This window comes from Oncorhynchus kisutch, linkage group LG11 (genome assembly GCF_002021735.2).
Source record: "Oncorhynchus kisutch isolate 150728-3 linkage group LG11, Okis_V2, whole genome shotgun sequence".
Classification (NCBI taxonomy): domain Eukaryota; kingdom Metazoa; phylum Chordata; class Actinopteri; order Salmoniformes; family Salmonidae; genus Oncorhynchus; species Oncorhynchus kisutch.
In genome coordinates, this window is record NC_034184.2 from 23,925,048 (window position 1) to 23,950,281 (window position 25,234).

The window sequence follows — 25,234 nt, forward strand, 5'->3', positions numbered from 1 at the left end:
GGAAGAATATGTCTCTGTGCTCATTATCTTTAATGCAGGTGCACTTTCTCCTCCACTTGGTGGTGGGAAGAATATGTCTCTGTGCTCATTATCTTTAATGCAGGTGCACTTTCTCCTCCACATCTGAATTCTCTGACAGACATCCATAGATGAATGTCAATGGGAGAATATCTCTGAAATTGAAGTTACAGATTTCTATCCACAGTAACTCATGACTTCCTCTCTTTCTCTCTCCTTTGCTATGTGCAGGGAAGGCGGTCTCTCTGTCCAGAGTAACTCTATCTGTGTGTCTGATGGTGTCGTTACAGGTTGTATTGTCCAGCCTGCTCCTGTGGTCAATAATGGGGATTAAACCTGATCACGACAACAGATAGCATCTTTACTCACATCTCTAATTCACTTACACATTGTCTCATTCGTCAGATATGGTCAGATGTGCCTGTGGAATATTTTACTTGCTGCCAGTAAGGAATGGATCACTCATTTGCAGTTAAAATCTGCTAGGGTTTTTGAATAAAGATACGCTGAAAGCTGGGTTAGTTGGTTTACTACAGGGAGAAGACTAATAGGGAACTGCATTAGAGTCCAAACCTCCCAATGCTCTTGTCTTCTACTCTCCTGAAACACTCCTCTTTGGACAAAACACAGACCTTAAAGCACCAGCTACAACTATAACTGGCCGTTCCAGCAATTGGTTGCCTTTTGAGTAGTGTAACTTGTAGTGTAACTTGTAGGATTAAAATAAATGCTTCTAATTTTAACATTCTGTCATGAAGATCACATGTTCAACTTAATAAAAAAAGTTTTCTCATTTCAAGAGGTTGAAAAAAAAAAAAAAGACTATACGCGCCTATTAAGGTAACCGTAACAGGGATGATCATTTATTCTTAAATCAGCCATAAATCCCCTTGTGAGAGGGGCAATTGAATGCTAGCTTCACAAACAAAATGCAATTCGTAAAACATTTCTGTCCTGTCTATCTATGGGTAACAGTTTTCCACCACAAAACACCAGAACATGGCCAAAAGAGTAGAACCAGCTCACCTGCTTTTACTTCTTCATATTTAAATAGTAATAGTTTCACCATATTAAAATGAGAGTTCAGTTCACGTAACAAGGTGGACCTTAAAATGAGGGACAGGATTTGTTAACCTTAAAATGAGGGACAGGATTTGTTAACCTTAAAATGAGGGACAGGATTTGTTAACCTTAAAATGAGGGACAGGATTTGTTAACCTTAAATGAGGGACAGGATTTGTTAACCTTAAAATGAGGGACAGGATTTGTTAACCTTAAAATGAGGGACAGGATTTGTTAACCTTAAAATGAGGGACAGGATTTGTTAACCTTAAAATGAGGGACAGGATTTGTTAACCTTAAAATGAGGGACAGGATTTGTTAACCTTAAAATGAGGGACAGGATTTGTTAACCTTAAAATGAGGGACAGGATTTGTTAACCTTAAAATGAATCACTCATCACATAATAATCACCAGAAATAACTTAGTCAAAGAAACATAATAACTAGGGCTTTACAATGATGGTGAAAACGTGAAGTGTTTGGGTTACTAGAGGTCACATGTCAAAATGCTGAATTCTGGCACTTTAGCAAGTCTTATATTCATATTAAAAATCATATTTATAGAATTTTCCATGTGGTCTATATTAAAGGATACCTTATTTAATATAACAGACTTGTAAAATTCCACATGAACAATTTCTACTTAAAATATCAAAGGGACGCAAAAGGCACTCATTTCGTGGAAAAACCCAACTGTTACACACTCACACATACACACGTGCACAGAGAGCAAGTAAGAGCATCACTCTCCCATCACTATCCCCTTCATGCCCCCCCCCCCCCCCCCCTCTCCTGAAGTGGGAGTGTGAGAAACAGGCAGGTGGATTATCATCAACAGCTCCTCCATCCAGCATCACCCCTAAGAGAGCATGGGACCACAACCGGTGTGTGTGTGTCTCACACCTCATCCATTTCTTCCTGAGCCAGGGTTCAGCACATTAGCACCAGAGCTTATATATATATAGAGAGAGAGAGAGAAAGAGGGAGAGAGTGAGTGACAGAGATAGTGAGAGAGAGGGAAAGAGGGAGAGAGTGACAGAGATAGAGAGAGAGAGAGAGAGAGAGAGAGAGAGAGAGAGAGAGAGAGAGAGAGAGAGAGAGAGACAGAGGGAGTGTGACAGAGATAGAGAGGGAGGGAAAGAGATAGTGACAGATAGCGAGAGAGAGGGAAAGAGGGAGAGAGTGACAGAGATAGAGAGAGAGAGAGAGAGAGGGGGGGAAAGAGGGAGAGGTACAGAGATAGAGAGAAAGAGGGAGAGTGACAGAGAGAGAGAGAGGGAAAGAGGGAGAGAGTGACAGAGAGAGAGAGAGAGAGAGGGAAAGAGGGAGAGAGTGACAGAGATAGAGAGAGAGAGGGAGAGAGAGAGAGGGAAAGAGGGAGAGAGTGACAGAGATAGAGAGAGGGAAAGAGGGAGAGAGAGAGAGAGAGAGAGATAGAGGGAAAGAGGGAGAGAGTGACAGAGAGAGAGAGGGAAAGAGGGAGGGAGTGAGAGAGAGAGGGAAAGAGGGAGAGTGACAGAGAGAGAGAGAGAGAGAGAGAGAGGGAAAGGGGGAGAGAGTGACAGAGAGAGAGAGAGGGAAAGGGGGAGAGAGTGACAGAGATAGAGAGAGGGAAAGAGGGAGAGAGTGACAGAGATAGAGAGAGAGGGAAAGGGGGAGAGTGACAGAGGTAGAGAGAGAGGGAAAGGGGGAGAGAGTGACAGAGAGAGAGAGAGAGGGAAAGAGGGAGAGAGTGACAGAGATAGAGAGAGAGGGAAAGAGGGAGAGAGTGACAGAGATAGAGAGAGAGGGAAAGAGGGAGAGAGTGACAGAGATAGAGAGAGAGGGAAAGGGGGAGAGAGTGACAGAGATAGAGAGAGAGAGGGAAAGGGGGGAGAGAGTGACAGAGAGAGAGAGAGGGAAAGGGGGAGAGAGTGACAGAGAGAGAGAGAGGGAAAGAGGGAGAGAGTGACAGAGATAGAGAGAGAGAGAGAGGGAAGTTGTATAGTACGGTGAGAAAGTGACCACCTTTTCTGCTTTACTTCAGAGTCCAGTGCCATACTGATTTGAGTGGGCTTTAAGATGATCATGCATCAAAATGCAGATGTGAAAGATACAGCCACAAATGAAATGGCAGTAGCACCCTTGATTAAAGATGAGCAAAAATAAGACCATTCCTCCATAAGTGCAAACCAAAGCATATCAAGGATCTGGAAATACGCAGTTTAACGTACAGTTGAAGTCGGAAATTTACATACACTTAGGTTGGAGTCATTTAAACCAGTTTTTCAACCACTCCAAACATGTCTTGTTAACAAATTATAGTTTTGGCAAGTCAGAAGTTTACATACACCTTAGCCAAATACATTTAAACTCAGCTGTTCACAAATCCTGACATTTAATCCTAGTAAAAATTCCCTGTTTGAGAATCAGTTGGGATCACCACTTTATTTTAAGAATGTGAAATGTCAGCATAATAGTTGAGAGAATGATTTATTTCAGCTTTTATTTCTTTCATCACATTCCCAGTGGGTCAGAAGTTTATGTACACTCAATTACTATTTGGTAGCATTGTCTATAAATTGTTTATCTTGGGTCAAACGTTTTTGGTTGCCTTCCACAAGCTTCCTACAATAAGTTGGGTGAATTTTGGCCCATTCCTCCTGACAGAACTGGTGTAACTGAGTCAGGTTTGTAGGCCTCCTTGCTCACGCACGCTTTTTCAGTTCTGCCCACACATCTTCTATAGGATTGAGGTCAGAGCTTTGTGATGGTCACTCCAATACCTCGACTTTGTTGTCCTTAAGCCATTTTGCCACAACTTTGGAAGTATGCTTTGGGGTCATTGTCCATTTGGAAGACCCATTTGCGACCAAGCTTTAACTTCCTGACTGATGTCTTGAGATGTTGCTTCAATATATCCACATAATTTTCCATCGTCTTGATGCCACCTATTTTGGTAAGTTCACCCGAACAACATGAAGCTGTCACCCCCTGTGCTTCACGGTTGGGATGGTGTTCTTCAGCTTGCAAGCCGCCACCCTTTGTCCTCCAAACATAACAATGGTCATTATGGAAGCTAATCATAGAGCTACACTATATATATACAGAGGGATGTGGACACCCCTTCAAATGAATGGATTTGGCTATTTCAGCCACACCCTTTGCTGACAGGTGTATATAATTGAGCATACAGCCATGCAATCTCCATAGACAAACATTGACAGTAGAATGGCCTGTACTGAAGAGCTCAGTGACTTTCAACGTGGCACCATCATAGGATGTCACCTTTCCAACAAGTCAGTTCGTCAAATTTTTGCCCTGATAGAGCTGCCCCAGTCAACTGTAAGTGCTGTTATTGTGAAGCGGAAATGTCTAGGAGCAACAACGGCTCATCTGCGAATTGGTAGGCCACACAAGCTCACAGAACGAGACCACCGTGTGCTGAAGCGTGTAAAAAACTTCTGTCCTCGGTTACAACACTCACTACTGAGTTCCAAACTGCCTCTGGAAGCAATGCCAGCACAATAACTGTTAGTCGGGAGCTTCATGAAATGGGTTTCCATGGCCGAGCAGTCGCACACAAGTGTAAGATCTCCATGTGCAATGCCAACCGTCGGCTTAAATGGTGTAAAGCTCGCTACCAATGGGCTCTGGAGCAGTGGAAACGTGCTCTCTGCAGTTATGTAATCAACCTTCACCATCTGGCAGTCCGACGGACAAATCTGGGTTTGGCGGATGCCAGGAAAACGCTACCTGCCCGAATGCATAGTGCCCACTGTAAAGTTTGGTGGAGGAAGAATATTGGTCTGGGGCTGTTTTTCATGGTTCGAGCTAGGTCCCTTAGTTCCAGTGAAGGGAAATATTTATGCTACAGCATACAATGACATGCTAAATGACTCTGTGCTTCCAACTTTGTGGCAACAGTTTGGGGAAGGCCCTTTCCTGTTTCAGCATGACAATGCCCCCATGCACAAAGCGAGGTCCATACAGAAATTGTTTTTTGAGATTGGTGTGGAAGAACTTGACTGGCCTGCACAGAGCCCTCAACCCAATCGAATGCCTTTGGGATGAATTGGAACTCCGACAGCGAGCCAGGGCTAATCACCCAACATCAGTGCCTGACCTCACCAATGCTCTTGTGGCTGAATGGAAGCAAATCCCATTAGCAATGTTCTAACATCTAGTGGAAAACCTTTCCAGAAGAGTGGAGGCTGTTAATAGCAGCAAAGGGGGACCAACTCCATATTAATGCCCATGGTTTTGGAATGAGATGTTCGATGAGCAGGTGTCCACATACGTTTGGTCATGTATTGTATGTGTCTACGGGTAACTTCTACCTGCTGTCTTTAGAACAGCTTATGTTCGATGAGAAGGTGTCCACATACGTTTGGTCATGTATTGTATGTGTCTACGGGTAACTTCTACCTGCTGTCTTTAGAACAGCTTATGTTCGATGAGAAGGTGTCCACATACGTTTGGTCATGTATTGTATGTGTCTACGGGTAACTTCTACCTGCTGTCTTTAGAACAGCTTATTAAACAAACGTGGCATGTTCAGAAACCTTTAAATGGACCATTGGAAGTTCTGCATCATGAGCTCTTTCCTTCTTGACCCTTTAGTTAGTCAGGGCCAAACCCTAACAAGAGTAGGGCTGGCACAATTATTGTATAATCATGTAACTGACAATTATGGACAGTAACCATGAACGAAAATAAAGTATTGTCCTAATACATTTATTTTAGGAGAAGGGAGGATTCAATGTATATTCAAGTAGATGTACAGTATGTACAATACAATTTCAAATATTTCACTGAGTTACAGTTCATATAAGAAAATCAGTCAATTGAAATAAATAAATTAGGCCCTAATCTATGGATTTCACAACTGTGCAGGGGTGCAGCCATGGGTGGGCCTTGTAGGGCATAGGCCCACCCATTCCGGAGCCAGGCCCAGCCAAACAGATTAGTTTTCCCCATAAAAGGGCTTTATTACAGACAGAAATTCTCCTCAGCACTGGTCCCCCCCCTCAGGCAATTCCGCAGGTGAAGAAGCTCGTTGTGGAGGTCCTGGGCTGGCATGGTTACACGTGGTCTGGGGTTGTGAGGCCAGTTGGACGTACTGACAAATTCTCTAAAACAACACTGAAGGCAGCTTATGGTAGAGAAATTAATATTCAATTGTCTAACAGCAGCTCTGGTGGACATTCCCTGCAGTCAGCATGACAATTGCACGCTCCCTCAAAACTTGAGTCATCTGTGGAATTGCGTTGTGACAAAACTGCACATTTTAAAGTGGCCTTTTATTGTCCCCAGCACAAGGTACACATGGGTAATGATCATACTGTGTAATTAGCTTATTGATATGTCACACCTGTCAGGTGGACGGATTATCTTGGCAAAGGAGAAAAACTCACTAACAGGGAAGTAAACAAATTTGTGCACAACATGAGAGAAATAATAATTTTTTAAAGAAACATTTCTGGAATTTTTTATTTCAGCTCATGAAACATGAGGCCACACATTTATATGTTTGTGTTCAGTGGTTACCCAATAGCAGTTTTACAAGAAATGGCTAATGTTGGTCATAATTTTAAGAGCAGCACGGCATGGTCGGGAGGAGAACCTTAAATTTACAAAAGATGCATGCGGTCAAAATCATTTATTTTTTTGACACAAGTGTGTTGTATTCATGGTCATAGCCAATGTTTAAAGATTACAAGCTCAAAACTTCTTTCAACAAAAATGACAATGACAACCGTGGCTATTTCCATGACAATTAATCGTTACCCAACATTCCATAATAGTCCCTAAACATGAAGACTGTGTAAACCATGCCAATAGGAGATTCTCATGAAATTCCATTATGTATACATGGTTCTGGAGTTTGGCTGTTAATGCATGGGAATCCATATCCTTTGTGTATGCCTGTTGGTCTCTGCTTTAGCCAACCTGTCCTGTCTAAACCTTTGTGTACTTGTTAATACTGGGACAGTCAGGCAGCCAGTCTAGGTAAAACAAGGGAGTGACTCTAAACCAACAGAAAATTTAATTGTGTTATCCCATCCAAGAATTTGATCTATTCAAAACAAAAATATGTGAGATCTGGGAAAACAACATTTCCTTACATCAGTACCAATCAGAAGACAGGATGGAGTTTATTGGCCAATGAAATGGCAATTATTTCTAGAAGTCAATCATGTCGCTTTGGATCTAGAACAGTGGTGCCAGCCAACTAAAGGTTAGTTCTTTGTGTTCCAGAATCAATACAAAAATAAACTCTCAATAGTTCCTCAGAATAGAGCTAACGTACTTAACAAAATACTGGCAGAAATAAATTAAGTCTATTTCAGCATTTTACATCAAATCTGATCCGATTTAAAAAATGTGTCATTTAAATTCACATATATAGTATGCAACCATTTTGAGAGCAATTCCTGATTTCAAACCTTTGTGTCTCTACCAGTTCTGAAGCGAAAAGGTAGAAGTTGCTCCTAACCATTGGTCTAGGATTAGATATTCTTTTATACCCTAAACAGTTAAGATAAGAATTGAGAAATGACAAACTGATTCTTGATCTGGGGTTAAGGCCAACTTGTACCTGAAGCCCTTTAACTATTGCCTGGGTTTACAAAGCAACACTAACGCCCCCTAAAGGCAGACTGTCACTCACTCTATTACTACAGCTCTATTGAGAGGAGCACAGTGGCCCCTGGTGGGGTTTACAGTGAACAACATTCTCATCCACATAAAAGTTAATTATTGCGTTTAACTGTACAGGTACTCTGCAATATACCATCATACAAAGCTGGGACACTTCCTGCTTACACACATCAACAAAAACCGAATCAAAATATAATGGCTCTTTTAATCTGCACCTCAATAAGGGAATTCTGTTCATTTCTATCAGCAGGAATTGGCCCAGGTGTGTAGAATGAAGTTATATTGCTGAGTCTACCTTTAACACGGACAGTTAGGACAGCGGTCGTCAAATTCAGCACAACTATACGTATGAAAGGGATTGGAAACTCATTAGCAAAATATTTAACAAAACTCACTGGAGACAAGCAAAACAGAATCAACAATGGTTCTGCTTAGCATTTATGTGCGTTGATAAAGTAGTGTAAAATATATGACGTTCACTTTCAGAGGAAATTGTACATTTTCATTTGCAAACAGTTTAGCAGGGATGTTATTAATTGAACCACATCTGGAAGACTCTTTCTTATTGGCTGTCTGAACAGGGTAAAGAGGGTATTGGTTGGTTTATGTGCGTATCGATTCTTCCTCTCAATTCTTCCTTGCTCTGAACACCTGCTTGCTCCGAAGGGCAAAGGAAGGGGGTTGATAGAGAGAAAACGGAAGAGATGGCTGAATGAAGAGGATTTTCTTTATTTTTCCTTCTCTCCCTCCCTCCGCTGCGCTATCCTCTTCTCGTGCTGGTGCTTGGTGATTCCGTACTTGAAGAACTCATAGACAGACCAGCTGATGGCTGTGGAGGGCATCTGATAGATCACCCTGGCCTGGACTCCTTTAAAGAACCCAGGCAGGCCACCCAGCCTGTACACTGTCCGGAAGGCATGGGCCAGGCCTGTGATGTGTCTGTGTGTCCCCTGACCTCCACCCTGGCCTGCAGCAGGGAGCCCCACCAGGGACTCCTGGGTGTTGAGCAGAGTCTTGCACACATCCAGAGGGGTGGTGGCTGCAGCAGCGATGGCCCCGGCCAGGGCTCCAGACACCATGTGTGAGGAGGGGTTGTACTGTCTGTGGGGGTTGAGGAGCTCCTGGAGGGACTCGTAGGTCATGAAGTGGAGCACCTGGAAAGGCACGTTCATGGTGAGCTGAGTGGTGTAGGAGCGGTAAAAGGCTGCGGCGCCCTCGCTCTGCCACACGGCACGCACACAGTCCATCACGCCGCGGTACGGAGAGTTATACATCTGCAAACGCTGCTTCACCACTGGACAGGGAGGGAGAAAAACAGATCGGAATAGCCAGAATAGAGCATAAGAAAGAGAATGCAGGCAGTAGAGGAATGGGGGAAAGCGAGTGATGAGAGCAGTATAAAGGAAAAAAGAAGGGATAGTGAGGCAGAGAGGAAGGAAGGGATGGATAGGTGAGTAAAGAGGAGGAGTAGAGGGGAGGATTGGAGGGATGCCAGGTGTGTTTCCATCATTAGGGACCAGGAACATAGCCCGGAGGATAAAAAAGAAAGACAAATTATTGACCAGATATGACTTTTTATTTATTTAAATGCAGTCATAACATCCTCCAAGGCTTAGGAGGGCATTAGGATGTTCAGATTAATTAAGACATTAACATAGATTTTTATTTAGACTGCTGAAGTTCAAAGCAGTGACCCAGGCGTTACCTTGGAATCTGAGACTAGCACCTACGTCCCTCGCCTCCACCCTACACAGCTGCCTGAGGATCACCTGTCCAGGCATTTCAGTGGAAGGATAAAGTCTGCTGTAGTCTACAGACGGTGGTTAAGTTCAATACAAAGGCGACAGGACCCAAGGGAGCATCTTTCTCCACGTCTCCCCCCTCCCTCCCTCTCAACCCTGCTCGCTCCCTCAATCTCTATCCCAGTCTCTAATCCCATTTAATTCTGGGCCTTGCTCCTCCCCACCACCCTACCCTCTTTCTCTGTCTCCCCCTCCACCTTGCCCTGCCCTCCCTAGCGAGCAGTGCAGAGTAAACAGGCTAGGCCTTTGAGGAGGCCCTAGGAGCTACAGCTGCAGAGGGAGCTCTGCTATAGCCATTTATCTACAGCAAAGAACATCTGTCACCTTAATAAATGCCATGTGTGAGATCAAGAAAGCAGGTTTAAGAGAGGGAAAGATACTTATAGATGGATAGATTTACCTTCAGATGGGTTCATGGCTGCGTCGTGAAGCAATGTGGACACACACCCCGCCACACCTGTAACACATACACACTCAATGGTTAAAACAGAGAGAGAGAGAGAGACACAGAGGGAGGGAGAGACAGAGACAGAGACAGAGAGAGACACAGAGGGAGAGAGAGAGACACAGAGGGAGAGAGAGAGAGAAGACCAGAGATATAAAAGGAGAAAGATTGCAGAGAAGGAAAGAGTAGAGGAGATGGAGAGAAGGAAAGACGAGGAGAGAGGGGTGAGGAGAGGCCAGGCCAGATGACAGAAAATGCTCTAGCTCTCCCTAGCGGTAAAACAGGCCATCACCAATCCTGCTGGACCAGAGTCAAACATCCCTTCCTCTACTGGGCAGGTCTTACCCTGCCTCTCCCCCGACCTGGAAAGCAGGGAGGAGGGAAGAGAAGAGACAGTCAGCTGACCTGGGAAGAAGGGAAGAGAAAGAAAGAGCAGAGAACAGATACAGGGATAAAAAGAGCATGTATCTCTAGTACTAGCTTCGTCTGAGCAAAATTAAATGTGTTCTTGTCATGCAAATTAGGGATGTGGAAGGTTATTTGAATATTCAAATGTCGGAACGGACGTTAGTATTTTCTCATTTAAATTAAAATAGCCAACACTCACCGGACAGTTTTAGGTACACCACCACTTTCAAGAAAATGGGTCGCAACTACAGACTGTCACATGACCAATGGCTTGTTTTATAAAGCAGGCAGACAGGCAGAGGCATTCAGTCACTGTTTGATTGAACGTTAGCATAGGCAAAACGAGTGACCGAAGCGACTTTGCGTTTTGGTGGAATGATCGTCGGTGCCAGGCACGCTGGATCTAGTATCTCAGAAAAGACTACCACCTGGGCATTTCACGCACGGTAGTGTCTAGGGTTTACCAAGAATGGTGCATCAAAAAAACATCCAGTAAGCGGCAGTCTTTTGGGCGATGAGAGAGGTACAGTTGAAGTCGGAGGTTTACATTCACCTTAGCCAAATACATTCAAACTCAGTTTCACAATTCCTGACATTTACTCTGAGTAAAAATTCCCTGTCTTAGGTCAGTTAGGCTCACCACTTTATTTTAAGAATGAATTGCCTGAATAATAGTAGAGAGAATGATTTATTTCAGCTTTTATTTCTTTCATCAGATTCCCAGAGGGTCAGAAGTTTACATACACTCAATTAGTATTTGGTAGCATTGCCTTTAAATTGTTTAACTTGGGTCAAACGTTTTTGGTAGCCTTCCACAAGCTTCCCACAATAAGTTGGATTAATTTTGGCCCATTCCTCCTGTCAGAGCTGGTGTAACTGAGTCAGGTTTGTAGGCCTCCTTGCTCACACACGCTTTTTCCATTCTGCCCACAAATGTTCTATACGATTGAGGTCAGGGCTTTGTGATGGCCACTCCAATACCTTGACTTTGTTGTCCTTAAGCCATTTTGCCACAACTTTGGAAGTATGCTTGGGGTCATTGTCCATTTGGAATACCCATTTGCGACCAAGCTTTAACTTCCTGACTGTTGTCTTGAGATGTTGCTTCAACATATTCACATCATTTTCCATCCCCATGATGCCATCAATTTTGTGAAGTGTACCAGACCCTCCTGCAGCAAAGCACCCCCACAACATGAAGCTGCCACCCCCGTGCCTCATGGTTTTGATAGTGTTCTTCGGCTTGCAAGCCTCCCCCTTTGTCCTCCAAACATAACGATGGTCATTATGGCAAACAGTTCTATTTTTGTTTCATCAGACCAGAGGACATTTCTCCAAAAAGTACGATCTTTGTCCCTATGTGCAGTTGCAAACCGTAGTCTGGCTTTTTTATGGCGGTTTTGGGGCAGCGGCTTCTTCCTTGCTGAGCGACCTTTCAGGTTATGTCGATATAGGACTCGTTTTCTGTGGATATAGATACTTTTGTACCTGTTTACTCCAGTATCTTCACAAGGTCCTTTGCTGTTGTTCTGGGATTGATTAGCACTTTTCACACCAATAGATGCTAATCTCTAGGAGACAGAACGCGTCTCCTTCCTGAGCGGTATGACGGCTGCGTGGTCCCATGGTGTTTATACTTGCGTACCATAGTTTTTACAGATCAACGTGGTACTTTTAGCCATTTGGAAATTGCTCCCAGGATGAACCAGACTGTCATGACATCATTTTCTGGAATTTTCCAAGCTGTTTAAAAAGGCACAGTCAACTTAGTGCATGTAAACTTCTGGACCACTGGAATTGTGATACAGTGAGTTAAAAGTGAAATAATTAGTCTAAACAATTGTTGGAAAAATTACTTGTGTCATGAACAAAGTAGATGTCCTAACCAACTTGCCAAAACTATAGTTTGTTAACAAGACATTTGTGGAGTGGTTGAAAAACAAGTTTTAATGACTCCAACCTAAGTGTATGTAAAACTTTATCAATGGTAATTTGAATACTGTGATGAGATCCAGAGGCTCATTGTCATGCCAATCACCCTCTGCCATCACCTCATGTTTTAGCATGATAATGACACAAGGATCTGTACACAATTCCTGGAAGCTGAAAATGCCCCAGTTCTTCCATGGCTTGCATACTCACTAGACATGTTACCCATTGAGCATGTTTGGGATGCTCTAGAATGACGCGTACAACAGCATGTTCCAGTAACCGCCAGTACCCAGCAACTTCGCACAGCCATTGAAGAGTGGGACAACATTCCACAGGCCACAATCAACAGCCTGAAACTCTGTGTGAAAGAGATGTGTTGCGCTGCATGAGGCAAAATGGTGGTCACACCAGATGCTGACAGATTTTCTGATTCACACCCCCATCTTTTTTGAAAGACATCTGTGACCAACAGACGCATATCTTTATTCCCAGTCATGTGATTTCCTTATATGAACTTATAATTGTTGCGTTTATATTTTTGTTCAATATAATAAAATAAACTTTTCAATGTTGTTTTATTGACATGCACCCTTCACGTGTGGCTTGTTTATGTTGGCCAATCAAAGTTTATGCAATACCATGAGTACACTAATGCAATGCAAGTTGGGAAACAAATACAGAATTAAAAGGGAGACTGAGTAGACTACAACGAGCAACCAACAAGTAGGCTGTTGATTTATCTGAATGGGGTTGGGGAGAAAGTGCAAATGTCTGACATGTATTTGGGTGACGTCATCGCTGCTCCCTGTGCACACTGAGTGCTAGTGCGCATGTGGGATGAGTGCTAGTGCGCATGTGGGCCGAGTGCTAGTGCGCATGTGGGCTGAGTGCTAGTGCGCAAGTTGGGCCATGTAAACAGGATGCAACACGGATATAGACGGTTCATAAATCGCTGTGTGCAAACGCGAGCAGATTATGTTGAAAACAACGGACGCAGTCCCCACTTCTTTTATACCTCAGTGGCTCGCTCCCGTCGCTCACACACTGCCCCCTCCTCAGCAGCAGCAACAGTGCCAGCCTCTCTCCTCACGCAGCAGTGCTCAGGTTCAACTTTTCTCTTGACGCATGTCTGTAGCATGGACCTGGACACCGTAGCACGGACCTGGACACCGTAGCATGGACCTGGACACCGTAGCATGGACCTGGACACCGTAGCATGGCATGTAGTCAGTCAGAGGCCCTGGTCTATTTGTGGACCTGGCTGACTCTGCAGAACTCTGACCTCAGAGAGCATACAGACAATGTCAGATCAGCTCCATGGCCAGAAAGATATCCCTCCTACTGCCCTGCTGGGACGGAATTAGCCCCGGCCAACAGCTGATCCACCACCTGAGTGGCTGGTGATGTTTATTACACTGGCAGGTGGCCCAACAAGTTAGATTCAGTCAAATCAAATGTATTTATAAATCCCTTTTTACATCAGTAGTTGTCACAAAGTGCTATATAGAAACCCAGCCTAAAACCCCAAAGAGTAAGCAATGGAGAAGCACAGTGGCTAGGAAAAACTCCCTAGAGGGCAGGAGCCTAGGAAGAAACCTAGAGAGGAACCAGGTTCTTAGGGCCTGCTTACTGTACTGGGTATGAGAGAGCCTGAAGTATAGCGCAGGCATTTGTCCCCTCTACTGTCCAGGGGATGGGGGTATTAAGGGTGTGGCACCACCACTCTGCTCCAGCTGTTAGAACTGGCAGGCTGACTCACCCAAACACATAACTCAGTGTCTGAGACAAAGGTTCATCTAGGTTAGTCCGAGCAGCATCCACTTAGTGTCCAGAGGAGAAGGGGGTATTCTTGCCCTATCTCTCTGTAGTGTGTAACAGAGATTATCTCTAGAGGACTATAGCAAAATAGCTGTAAAAATACAGCAAAATAGTTTAATTGAATCTTCACTACTTGCTTGAGTTGCTAAAAATAGAATATTGGAAAAACCAAATGAACTGCTAGCATTTACTAGAAAAAACTGTCATATAATTATATTTCCAGGCAGTCAACAAGTCATCCAAAGAGTGGTTGCAGAGAAGCACAGGATTGGTGTGTGCATGTGCTAGTGTGTGTTTTGAATGTGTGTGTGTGTGTGTGTGTGTATCTTTCTGGTATACCGTTGGCCAGATGGCTGTTAGCCCCAGGGTGGATGATGTCACCCAGACTCTTCTTCAGTTTCTCGTAGCAGGCGAAGTAGAGGGCGTGCGCCGGACCCGCCCCCACGGCTGTGGCATTCAGCCCTCTCATTGGTCGCCAGACACCCTCGGTGGTTATGATCCGCCGAAGAGCATCCATCACATTCCGGTAACGGGCAGCAGGCTCAGGCTGTAGGCTCTGCATACGCGTCTACACAGGGAAGAGAGGTTAGAGGTCACACGCCTACTGGTTACCCTATTCATAACCTAACCATAAACTTCCCGCCATACCTAACCTTACTGCAACCATAACATTTTACTTGAAATTTGAGAACTACCATGTTAACAACCAATGAAATCTGAGCAGAGGTGGGATGAATATACTGCTAACCAATCAAAACACAGTAAGTAATAGTCGGTGCTTTTGCCTTCCACCTGCTAAATATTTTGAAAATGTTGAGAAGTCATGCCCACGCCCAGTTGAATAGAAGGAAGTGTTGAATAACGAGACCCAGGGTAAGCATCTGTCCCACCAGCAACACTCAAACAACCGGACTCCACACACAAACACAATCCTTATCGTTGGGCCAGTGTCAGTGTCAAGTCTAGTGCTGTGAGAGGCAGAGGGTCTTCTAAAAATGACCACATCACCACAAGCAAAGGAGGCCCTGGGCTACCACATGCCGATTGTTTTCTGCACTAGTGTGTGCACGCTTTCCAGGAAATGTAAACAGGGCCTCGGGCCACCGTTATAGGCTGTGTGGAATTCTAGCCCTGTAAGAGATTTACATACATCTTCGCAGATTGCTGCCATCTTGAAAAGGTCTTTCCTGCGATATATTTGATGTCAATGTCACAATGTGACTAGTCTGTGAATAAAAGTTCAATTAAATGAAAACAGTTCCCTCGGCCCTGACACAGGTATATACAGTACCAGTCAAAAGTTTGCACACACCTACTCATTCAAGGGTTTTTCATTATTTTTTACTGTTTTCTACATTGTAGAATAGCAGTAAAGACAACACTATGCAATAACACAGCCCTGACAACAACAAAAAAGTGTTAAACAAATCATTTTACATTTTAGATTCTTCAAAGCAGCCACCCTTTGCCTTGAGAGCTTTGCACACTCTTGGCATTCACTCAACCAGCTTCACCTAGAATGCTTTCCCAACAGTACTGAAGGAGTACCCACATATGCTGAGCACTTGTTGCGTACTTTTCCTTCACTCCGCGGTCCAACTCATCCCAAACCATCTCAATTGGGTTGAGGTCGGGTGAACGTGGAGGCCAGGTCATCTGACGCGGCACTCCATCATTCTCCATCTTGGTTAAATAGCACTTACACAGCCTAAAGATGTGTTGGGTCATTGTCTTGTTGAAAAATGAATGATAGTGTGACTAAGTGCAAACCAGATGGGATGGTGTATCGCTGCAGAGTGCATGCTGGTTAAGTGTGCCTTGAATTCTAAATAAATCACTGACAGTGTCACCAGCAAAGCACCTCCACCATGCTTCATGGTGGGAACTACACATGCGGAGCTCATCCAGAAGAGACTTGCTTTGCCCAAGAAACACGAGCAATGGACATTAGACTGGTGGCAATCTGTCCTTTGGTCTGATGAGTCCAAATTTGAGATTTTTGGTTTCAACTGCTGCGTCTCACAAAGACACTGCAGTTGAAACCAAAAATCTCAAATTTGGACTCATCAGACCAAAGGACAGATTGCCACCAGTCTAATGTCCATTGCTCGTGTTTCTTGGGCAAAGCAAGTCTCTTCTTATTGGTGTCCTTTAGTAGTGGTTTCTTTGCAACAATTCGACCATGAAGGCCTGATTCACACAGTCTCCTCTGAACAGTTGGTGTTGAGATGTGTCTGTTACGTGAACTCTGTGATGCATTTAAACTCAGCAAAAAAAGAAATGTTTCTTTTTCAGGACCCTGTCCTTCAAAGATAATTCGTAAAAATCGAATTAACTTCGCAGATCTTCATTGAAACACTGTTTCCCATGCTTGTTCAATGAACCATAAACAATTAATGAACATGCACCGGTTGAACGGTCGTTAAGACACTAGCAGCTTAGAGATGGTAGGCAATTAAGGTCACATTTATGAAAACTTAGGACACTAAAAAGAGGCCTTTCTACTGACTCTGAAAAACACCAAAAGAAAGACGCCCAGGGTCACTGCTCATCTATGTGAACATTGTGGCCAGGGCAATAAATTGTATTGTCCGTACTGTGAGACACCTTAGACGGCGCTACAGGGAGACGGGACAGACAGCTGATCGTCCTCGCAGTGGCAGACCACGTGTAACAATACCTGCACAGGATCGGTACATCCGAACATCACACCTGCGGGATAGGTACAGGATGGCAACAACAACTGCCGGAGTTCATCAGGAACACACAATCCCCTCCATCAGTGGTCAGACTGTCCGCAATAGGCCGAGAGAAACTGTACTGAGAGCTTGTAGGCCTGTTGTAAGGCAGGTCCTCACCAGACATCACCGGCAACAACGTCGCCTATGGGCACAAACCCACCGTCGCTGGACCAGACAGGACTGGCACAAAGTGCTCTTCACTGACGAGTCGCTGTTGAGTCTCACTGGGGGTGATGGTCAGATTTTCGTTTATCGTCAAAGGAATGAGCGTTACACCAAGGCCTGTACTCTGGAGCGGAATCGATTTGGAGGTGGATGGTCCGTCATGGTCTGGGGCGGTGTGTCACAGCATCATCGGACTGAGCATGTTGTCATTGCAAGCAATCTCAACGCTGTGAGTTACAGGGATGACATCCTCCTCCCTCATGTGGTACCCTTCCTGCAGGCTCATTCTGACATCACCCTCCAGCATGACAATGCCACCAGTCATACTGCTCGTTCTGTGTGCGATTTCCCGCAAGACAGGAATGTCAGTGTTCTCCCATGGCCAGCGAAGAGCCCGGATCTCAATCTCACTGAGCACGTCTGGGACCTGTTGGATCGGACGGTTAGGGCTCGGGCCATTCCCCCCAGAAATGTCCGGGAACTTGCAGGTGCCAGACATACCGTAATATTTACACATGTTATGTTTGCTGAAAATAAACGCAGTTGACAATGAGAGGACATTTCTTGTTTTGCTGAATTTATTTGGGCTGCAATTTCTGAGGCTGGAACTCTAATGAATGTATTCTCTGCGCAGAGGTAACTCTGGGTCTTCCTTTCCTGTGGCGGTCCTCATGAGAGCCAGTTTCATCATAGCGCTTGATGGTTTTTGCGACAACACTTGAAGAACGTTCTTGAAATTTTCCAGATTGACTGACCTTCGTGTCCTAAAGTAATGATGGACTGTTGTTTCTCTTTGCTTATTTGAGCTGTTCTTGCCATAATATGGACTTGGTATTTTACCAAATATGGCTATCTTCTGTATACCACCCCTACCTTGTCACAACACAACTGATTGGCTCAAATGCATTAAGGAAAGAAATTACAAAAAATTCACTTTTAACAAGGCACACCTGTTAATTGAAATGTATTCCAGGTGACTACCTCATGAAGCTGGTTGAGAGAATGCCAAGTGTGCAAAACTCATCGCCGGTGGCAAACTACCTGCCATCCAGGACACCTATAGCACCCGATGTCACAGGAAGGCTAAAAAGATCATCAAGGACAACAACCAACCGAACGAATGCCTGTTCACCCTGCTACCATCCAAAGGCGAGGTCAATACAGGTGCATCAAAGCTGACGGACTGAGAGACTGAAAAATAACTTCTATCTCAAGGCCATCAGCACAAAATAGCTTCAGCGTGTAAATCAGCTAGAAAGATGCGTCGGCATCAAGTAATTGTCTCTGGCCCCCACCCAGTTAGGGGGAGTGATGAGCTCTACAGCAGAGTCTCACAACTCAATCGCTTATTGAAAACGGTTTTCTGCCCCTCCCAAAAGACAGAATTTGTAGATAATTTGCCGTCTTTCTGGGACTCACCCACAAACAGGACCACACCTGGCCTGCTGAGGAGTGACGGACTACATCCTAGCTGGAGGGGTACTCTCATCTTATCTACGAACATAGACAGGGCTCTAACTCCTCTAGCTCCACAATGAGATAGCCAGCAGGCTGTCAGCCAGCCAGCAGGCTGTCAGCCAGCCAGTTAGCCAGCAGGCTGTCAGCCAGCCAGGTAGCCAGCAGGCTGTCAGCCAGCCAGGTAGCCAGCAGGCTGTCAGCCAGCCAGGTAGCCAGCAGGCTGTCAGCCAGCCAGTTAGCCAGCAGGCTGTCAGCCAGCCAGTTAGCCAGCAGGCTGTCAGCCAGCCAGTTAGCCAGCAGGCTGTCAGCCAGCCAGTTAGCCAGCAGGCTGTCAGCCAGCCAGTTAGCCAGCAGGCTGTCAGCCAGCCAGTTACCCAGCAGGCTGTTAGCCAGCCAGTTTGCCAGTAGGCTGTCAGCCAGCCAGTTAGCCAGCCTGTTAGCCAGCATACATACACGTACGCTGCGGTCACAAGACGCAGGCCTCCTTACTGTCCCTAGAACTTCTACGCAAACAGCTGGAGGCAGGGTTTTCTCCTATAGAGCTCCAGACTCGGTCTCAACCTTTAAGTCTTTATTGAAGACTCATCTCTTCAGTTGGTCCTATGATTGAGTGTAGTCTGGCCCAGGAGTGTGAAGGTGAACGGAAAGGCACCGGAGCAACGAACTGCCCTTGCTGTCTCTGCCTGGCCGTTTCCCATCTCTCCATTGAGATTCTCTGCCTCAAACCCTATTACAGGGGCTGAGTCACTGGCTTACTGGTGCTTTTCCATGCTGTCCCTAGGAGGGGTGCGTCACTTGAGTGGGTTGAGTCACTGACGTGATCTTCCTGTCACTGCTGCCCCCCTTGGGTTTGTGCCGTGGGGGAGATCTTCATGGGCTATACCCTGCCTTGTCTCAGGATGGTAAGTTGGCGCTTGGAGATATCCCTCTCGTGGTGTGGGGGCTGTGCTTTGGAAAAGTGGGTGGAGTTATATCCTGCCTGTTTGGCCCCATCCGGGGTATCGTCGGACGGGGCCACAGTGTCTCCCGACCCCTCCATTCTCAGCCGCCAGTGTTTATGCTGCAGTAGTTTATGTGTCGGGGGGCTAGGGTCAGTCTTATATCTGGAGTATTTACCTTGCCTTATCCAGTGTCCTGTTTGAATTTAAGTATGCTCTCTCTAATTCTCTCTCTTTCTTTCCCTCTCTCAGAGGACTTTCTTTCCCTAGGACCATGCCTCAGGACTACCTGGCCTGATAACTCCTTGCTGTCCCCAGTCCACCTGGTCGTGCTGCTGCTCCAGTTTCAACTGTTCTGCCTGCGGCTATGGAACCCTGACCCATTCACCAGACATGCTACCAGACCTTCTGTTTAAAACTCTAGAGACAGCAGGAGCGGTAGAGATACTCTGAATGAGTAGCCGGAAGAGGACTGGCAACCCCTCATAGCCTGGTTCCTCTCTAGGTTTCTTCCTAGGTTCTGGCCTTTCTAGGGAGCTTTTCCTAGCTACCGTGCTTCTACACCTGTATTGCTTGCTGTTTGGGGTTTTAGGCTGGGTTTCAGTACAGCACTTTGTGACATCAGCTGATGTACGAAGGGCTTCATAAATACATTTGATTGATTAACAGCCATCACTAACACAGAGAGGCTGCTGCCCACTACAGACTTGAAATCATTGGCTACTAACAAATGGATCACTTGTCACTTTTTTAATTACATTTTAATAATAATGTTTACATATCTTGCATTACTCATCTCATATGTATATACTGTATTTTATACCATCTATTGTATTTCGCCTATGCCGGCGGGTCATTGCTCATCCATATATTTATACGTACATATTCTTAATCCATCCCTTTACTTAGATTTGTGTGTATTAAGGTAGCTGTGGAATTGTTAGATTACTCGTTAGATATTGCCACACTGTTGGAACTAGAAGCACAAGCATTTTGCTACTCACAATAACATTTGCTAACCATGTGTATGTGACCAATAACATTTGATTTTAAGCTGTCATCAAGTCAAAGTGTGGATACTTTGAAGAATCTCAAAGATATTTGACTTGTTTAACACCTTCTTGGTTACTACATGATTCCATATGTTATTTCATAGTGTTGTCTTCACTATTATTCTACAATGTAGAAAATAGTCAATATAAAGAAAAACCCTTGAATGAGTGTCCAAACTTTTGACTGGTACTGTATATGGACACTCTTACTGACAGTTGTGGCTGCTTCGCGTGATGTATTGTTGTCTCTACCTTCTTGCCCTTTGTGCTGTTGTCTGCTACAATGTTGTGCTGCTGCCATGTTGTGTTGCTACCATGCTATGTTGTCATGTGTTGCTGCCATGCTATGTTGTCTTAGGTCTCTCTTTATGTAGAGTCTCTATTGTCGTGATGTGCATTTTGTCCTATATTTTTAATCCCAGCAGGCCTTTTGGTAGGCAGTCATTGTAAATAAGAATTTATTCTTAACTGACTTGCCTAGTTATATAACGGTTAAATAAATAAAAATGTAGCCAATGGTATGGTTTTGTATTGCAGGGAGCTTGCCTGGAAAGAGCATGTCTAATCTCAACCTTCGGATTGAGTGTAAACAACAAGTTACGACATTATCTCTACTGTGCAATCTGTCACAAGCCCTGCAAGTTATTTTACAAAGATTTTTAACTGTGTGTCCGTGCTAGTCCACTGGGGTCAGCTGTCAACTTGAGCTAGGTCTCCTCCATCTGTACAGATCTGTTAATGTGTTTAAAGTTTAAAAGTAGGGCCAGTTAATGCTATGTTTGACAGGTGACATGATTTATAGATCAGTGAGTCTGTGTAGCATCTAGCTCAGGCTGCCCTTCCTCAGCAGGCAAACCATTTCACTGTCTGGGCTGCACCTCAAAACTCTAAAGATACATCCTCGCCTCCTCTCAGTCTGTCCGGATCTGAAAACACAGTATATGTGAAAGCAACATGGTGGCTGGATGTCATTGAAAAAAGAGGAGACAGGGAGAGGAAGCCACTTCTGACTATTGAGAGACAGCCCAAGTTGTTTGAGCAGCACCTGGAGCAGAGGTGGGAACTACAGCTGCGAAAGAAGATGAATATCTGCTTTGTTCTGAGAGCTCTCCCACCTGACAAACAGTTGACTCCTCTCCCCACCTACCATACCACTCTCACGCTGTTGATCTGTCTCTGCATAGCAGTAAACAATCATTTCAGTCAAGGACCAACTCATGACTCTCTCTACAGCAGGGCTCTCCAACCCTGGTCCTGGAGAACTACCGTCCTGTAAATTCACTCCAACCCTAATCTAGCACACCCAATTCTAATAATTAGCTGGTTGATAAGGTGAAACAGGTTAGTTACAACTGGGGTTGGAGCGAAACAATACACGAGGGTAGCTCTTCAGGAACATGGTTGGAGAGCCCTGCTCTACAGGGACCACAAGATGGGAAGAAACCAGACATTGTAAAGGGCTGTAAGCACATGAGCCATGCCAGAGTAGATCTTAATCATTGAGTGGGCCTGTCACAACTGCACAGGCCAATGTAATTTATCATCTGTTGTTTACATAACACCAGAGTCATCCTAGCTAAGTACATAATCCAAAACTAATTTATAGTCTTATGATAACATAACTTTTCTTAAATGTGTGCAGTGGTAGAGCCAACTTGTCAGCCAGAATTAGCACAAAATAGTAGCATTGTACTCTTAATCCCTGAACATCTAGCCCTGTATTTTCCGTAAACAATAAACAGTTGCACCCCACCTAAATCCTGCTAGCCAGGCAGCAGATAACATTGCCTTAGAAGACCACACCAGCGTTAATGCATTCTCTGCCTAGTTAAAAGCTACTTGTAGCTCGGCTATGTTTTTGGTGCTGCAAAGTGTAGACTATTTTGACAGAAGGTGGTTTCTCCCACCAACGGGTTCTCTTCTTGAATAGGTTGAACGTTCGGGAAATACAGGGAAGTAGTTAATAGTAGTATGTACTAGTATGTAAATAGCGCAAACAATGCGCTGTACATTGGTATGCCTTGACTTGTATGTACAGGAGGGGAACACGTGCTGCTTCGTGCTAACTCTGTCTCCTTCCCCAAAGCAAATAACACAACTTATCGTTTCATTTTAGAAGTATCGAAATAGCTTCCAAAATCTGCTCATGAAAATACGGAATAAAGTAGTTAGCTAACATTCATTGTCAAACTTATAAGCCTAACCTATTTTCTAGCAGGCACTAGCTCGCTTCCTACTAGCTAATCAACATTGACCCCCAGGCTCGAGCTGATGCACAGGCCGAGCTTGTTGGTAAATTAGTTAGCTAACGTTAGCTGAAATGGCTTTTTAACTAAGCAGATGATGCTAACAACTGCAACACACACTTCACTAAAAGTTTTCATACTAACTCCAATTAAATCCTGTACGCCAAAGTTATTAACCTACTACAGAAATTATGCCGACTGAATAATTCGCAGTGGATGAGAGTTTATTAGCATGTTAAATTAGTTTCCTAGCTGAAATGCAAGCCTGTCCGGATCGACCTTGCCTCGTCCGTGTGGTGACCTGCCAAACTTATTGACAAGTTGAAGCCACATGTCATGACGAGCCAAAGGAATGTCCAACCCTCATGTGCCCAGTTTCCAATATCAGTCAGTTCCAACTAGTTTGCGTTTAAACGTTAGCCCAGCATAGCCTACCACGTTACCTTGACACAGTCGATGGGGAACATCAGGCAATGCTCCATGATCCCAGCCACTGCTCCTGCAACCATGTGGGTGCTGGTCGAAGCGCCCTGCGGCAAACCTTCATAGTCGGGTTCCGAAGTATCTGCTAACGTTACTTCAGGGGCCCCGCCACTGAACTGAATTACAGTCTTAATCTCGGTCTCGCCTCCGATCCTGGGAGACAAACTCCCAACGAGGCTCTCCGACACTCCCCAGATCCTTCCCCCGAGCCATCGGACCTCTGCGCCGGCTGAGGCTCCAGCAACCCCGGCGTCCCCGCCTGCTCTCTCTGCTGTCATCCGACGTCTTCTCAAGAAACCATCCGCTTCCATTGGAAACCTGATATACAGTATTTATGCCCAAATGGCACTCCGTTTAAAGCTATTTCGTGTTCCCGTTTGTAGTTAGTTTTTTTACATTCCCGTCCCAGATGTTTACCGGTCGTACAGTTTCCACTCCTGGCCTCAGTCCCCAGGGCGGACAACACCACGCAGTGTTTGGGACACACTCTGACCGTTTGACGCTGGAGGAAATGGGAACCGCCCATTGGCAGAATTTAGACCTTCTGATGTATTATAGATTTTTCTCAAATATAAATGATGTGTGTGTGATTTGATATGGCTCATAACAAATATGTTTCTAATACATGCTATTTTGTTAATCAATGTATATCACAAGTTGACAGGTTTCAAAAGTTGTGTTCTTGGATAACAACATCTGAAGAAGGCGGGAACAGAATAAAAAAACGATGTTATGATTGGATAACTCGGTTGACGCCGTTGTTTTTTTCTCCCCTCTGAGGCGTAGTAGCCTACGCTTGGTATTAGGCTGGAAAGGCTTGTCAAGGACAATAGGTCATGACTAGGTCGCAACTTCTGCTCAAAAACAAATACGGCCAGATGGAATGTATAATACCGGTAGTCAACTCAACCAAAGGCAACCTTAACCAAAGGCAACCTTATTTACTCTATTCTTTTCCCATGTCTCCTTTGTTGTGATATAAGGCTATGTCTTGGGTTTATTGAGATGCAACAGATGGCAAAGTTTCTTATTATTCATTCAATAGTGCTAGCGTAATTGTATGTATTTCCACTTACCTTTCTTTTCAAGGATGTAGTTTAGTTTATTTATATACTGTTATATAAACGCAACAATTTCAACGATTTTACCTAGTTACAGTTCATAATAAGAAATCAGTTAATAGAAATTAATTCATTAGACCCTAATCTATGGATTTCACATGACTGGGCAGGGGCATAGCCATGGGTGGGCCTGGGAGGGAGCCAGACCCAGCCAATCAGAATGAGTTTTACCTCACCAAAGGGCTTTATTACATATAGAAATGCTCCTCAATTTCATCAGCTGTCTGGGTAGCTGGTCTCAGATGAAGAAGTCGGATGTTGGCACGTCGTCTGCGGTTTGAGACCGGTTGGACGTACTGCCAAATTCTCAAAAATGAAGTTGGAGGCGGCTTATGGTAGAGAAATTAACATGAAATTATCTGGCAACAGCTCTGGTGGACATTCCTGCAGTTAGCATGCCAATTTCACACACCCTCAAAACTTGAGACATCTGAGGCATTGTGTTGTGTGACAAAACTGAACATTTTAGAGTGACCTTTTATTGTCTCCAGCACAAAGGTGCACCTGTGTAATGAAAATGCTATTTAATCAGCTTCTTGATATGCCACACCTGTCAGGTGGATGGATTATCTTGGCAATGGAGAAATGTTCACTAACAGGGATGTAAACAAATTTGTGAACATAATTTGTCAGAAATACGCATTTTGTGCATATAGAAAAATTCGGGGATCTTTTATTTCAGCTCAAGAAACATGGGACCAACACTTTACATGTTATATTTTTGTTCATTATAAAACATACACATTTTTCATGATAGCTTGATCCCTAAATACCAACCAAGGCTTACTAGCATATTTCACACGAGGGAAATTCCACAGTAATTAAATATCTGCTCCAAATTAAGATTGAAGGATGTCTGCAAAAATAATGGGTTGTCAGCTATGACATTACCAAATCTATTTT

At 44.5% G+C, this 25,234-nt stretch overlaps 1 protein-coding gene across 1 annotated transcript; it reads right to left on the bottom strand.

Moving 5' to 3' along the window:
* Positions 1–6,534: 6,534 nt before the first annotated feature.
* On the bottom strand, positions 6,535–23,864 carry LOC109899847 (mitoferrin-2). The gene is made up of 4 exons (XM_020495438.2): positions 23,171–23,864; positions 14,467–14,695; positions 9,925–9,981; positions 6,535–9,016 (listed from the first exon to the last, which is right to left on the bottom strand). The coding sequence occupies exons 1-4, from the start codon at positions 23,519–23,521 to the stop codon at positions 8,451–8,453; spliced, it is 1,203 nt and encodes a 400-aa protein (XP_020351027.1). The 5' UTR covers positions 23,522–23,864; the 3' UTR covers positions 6,535–8,450.
* Positions 23,865–25,234: the final 1,370 nt, after the last annotated feature.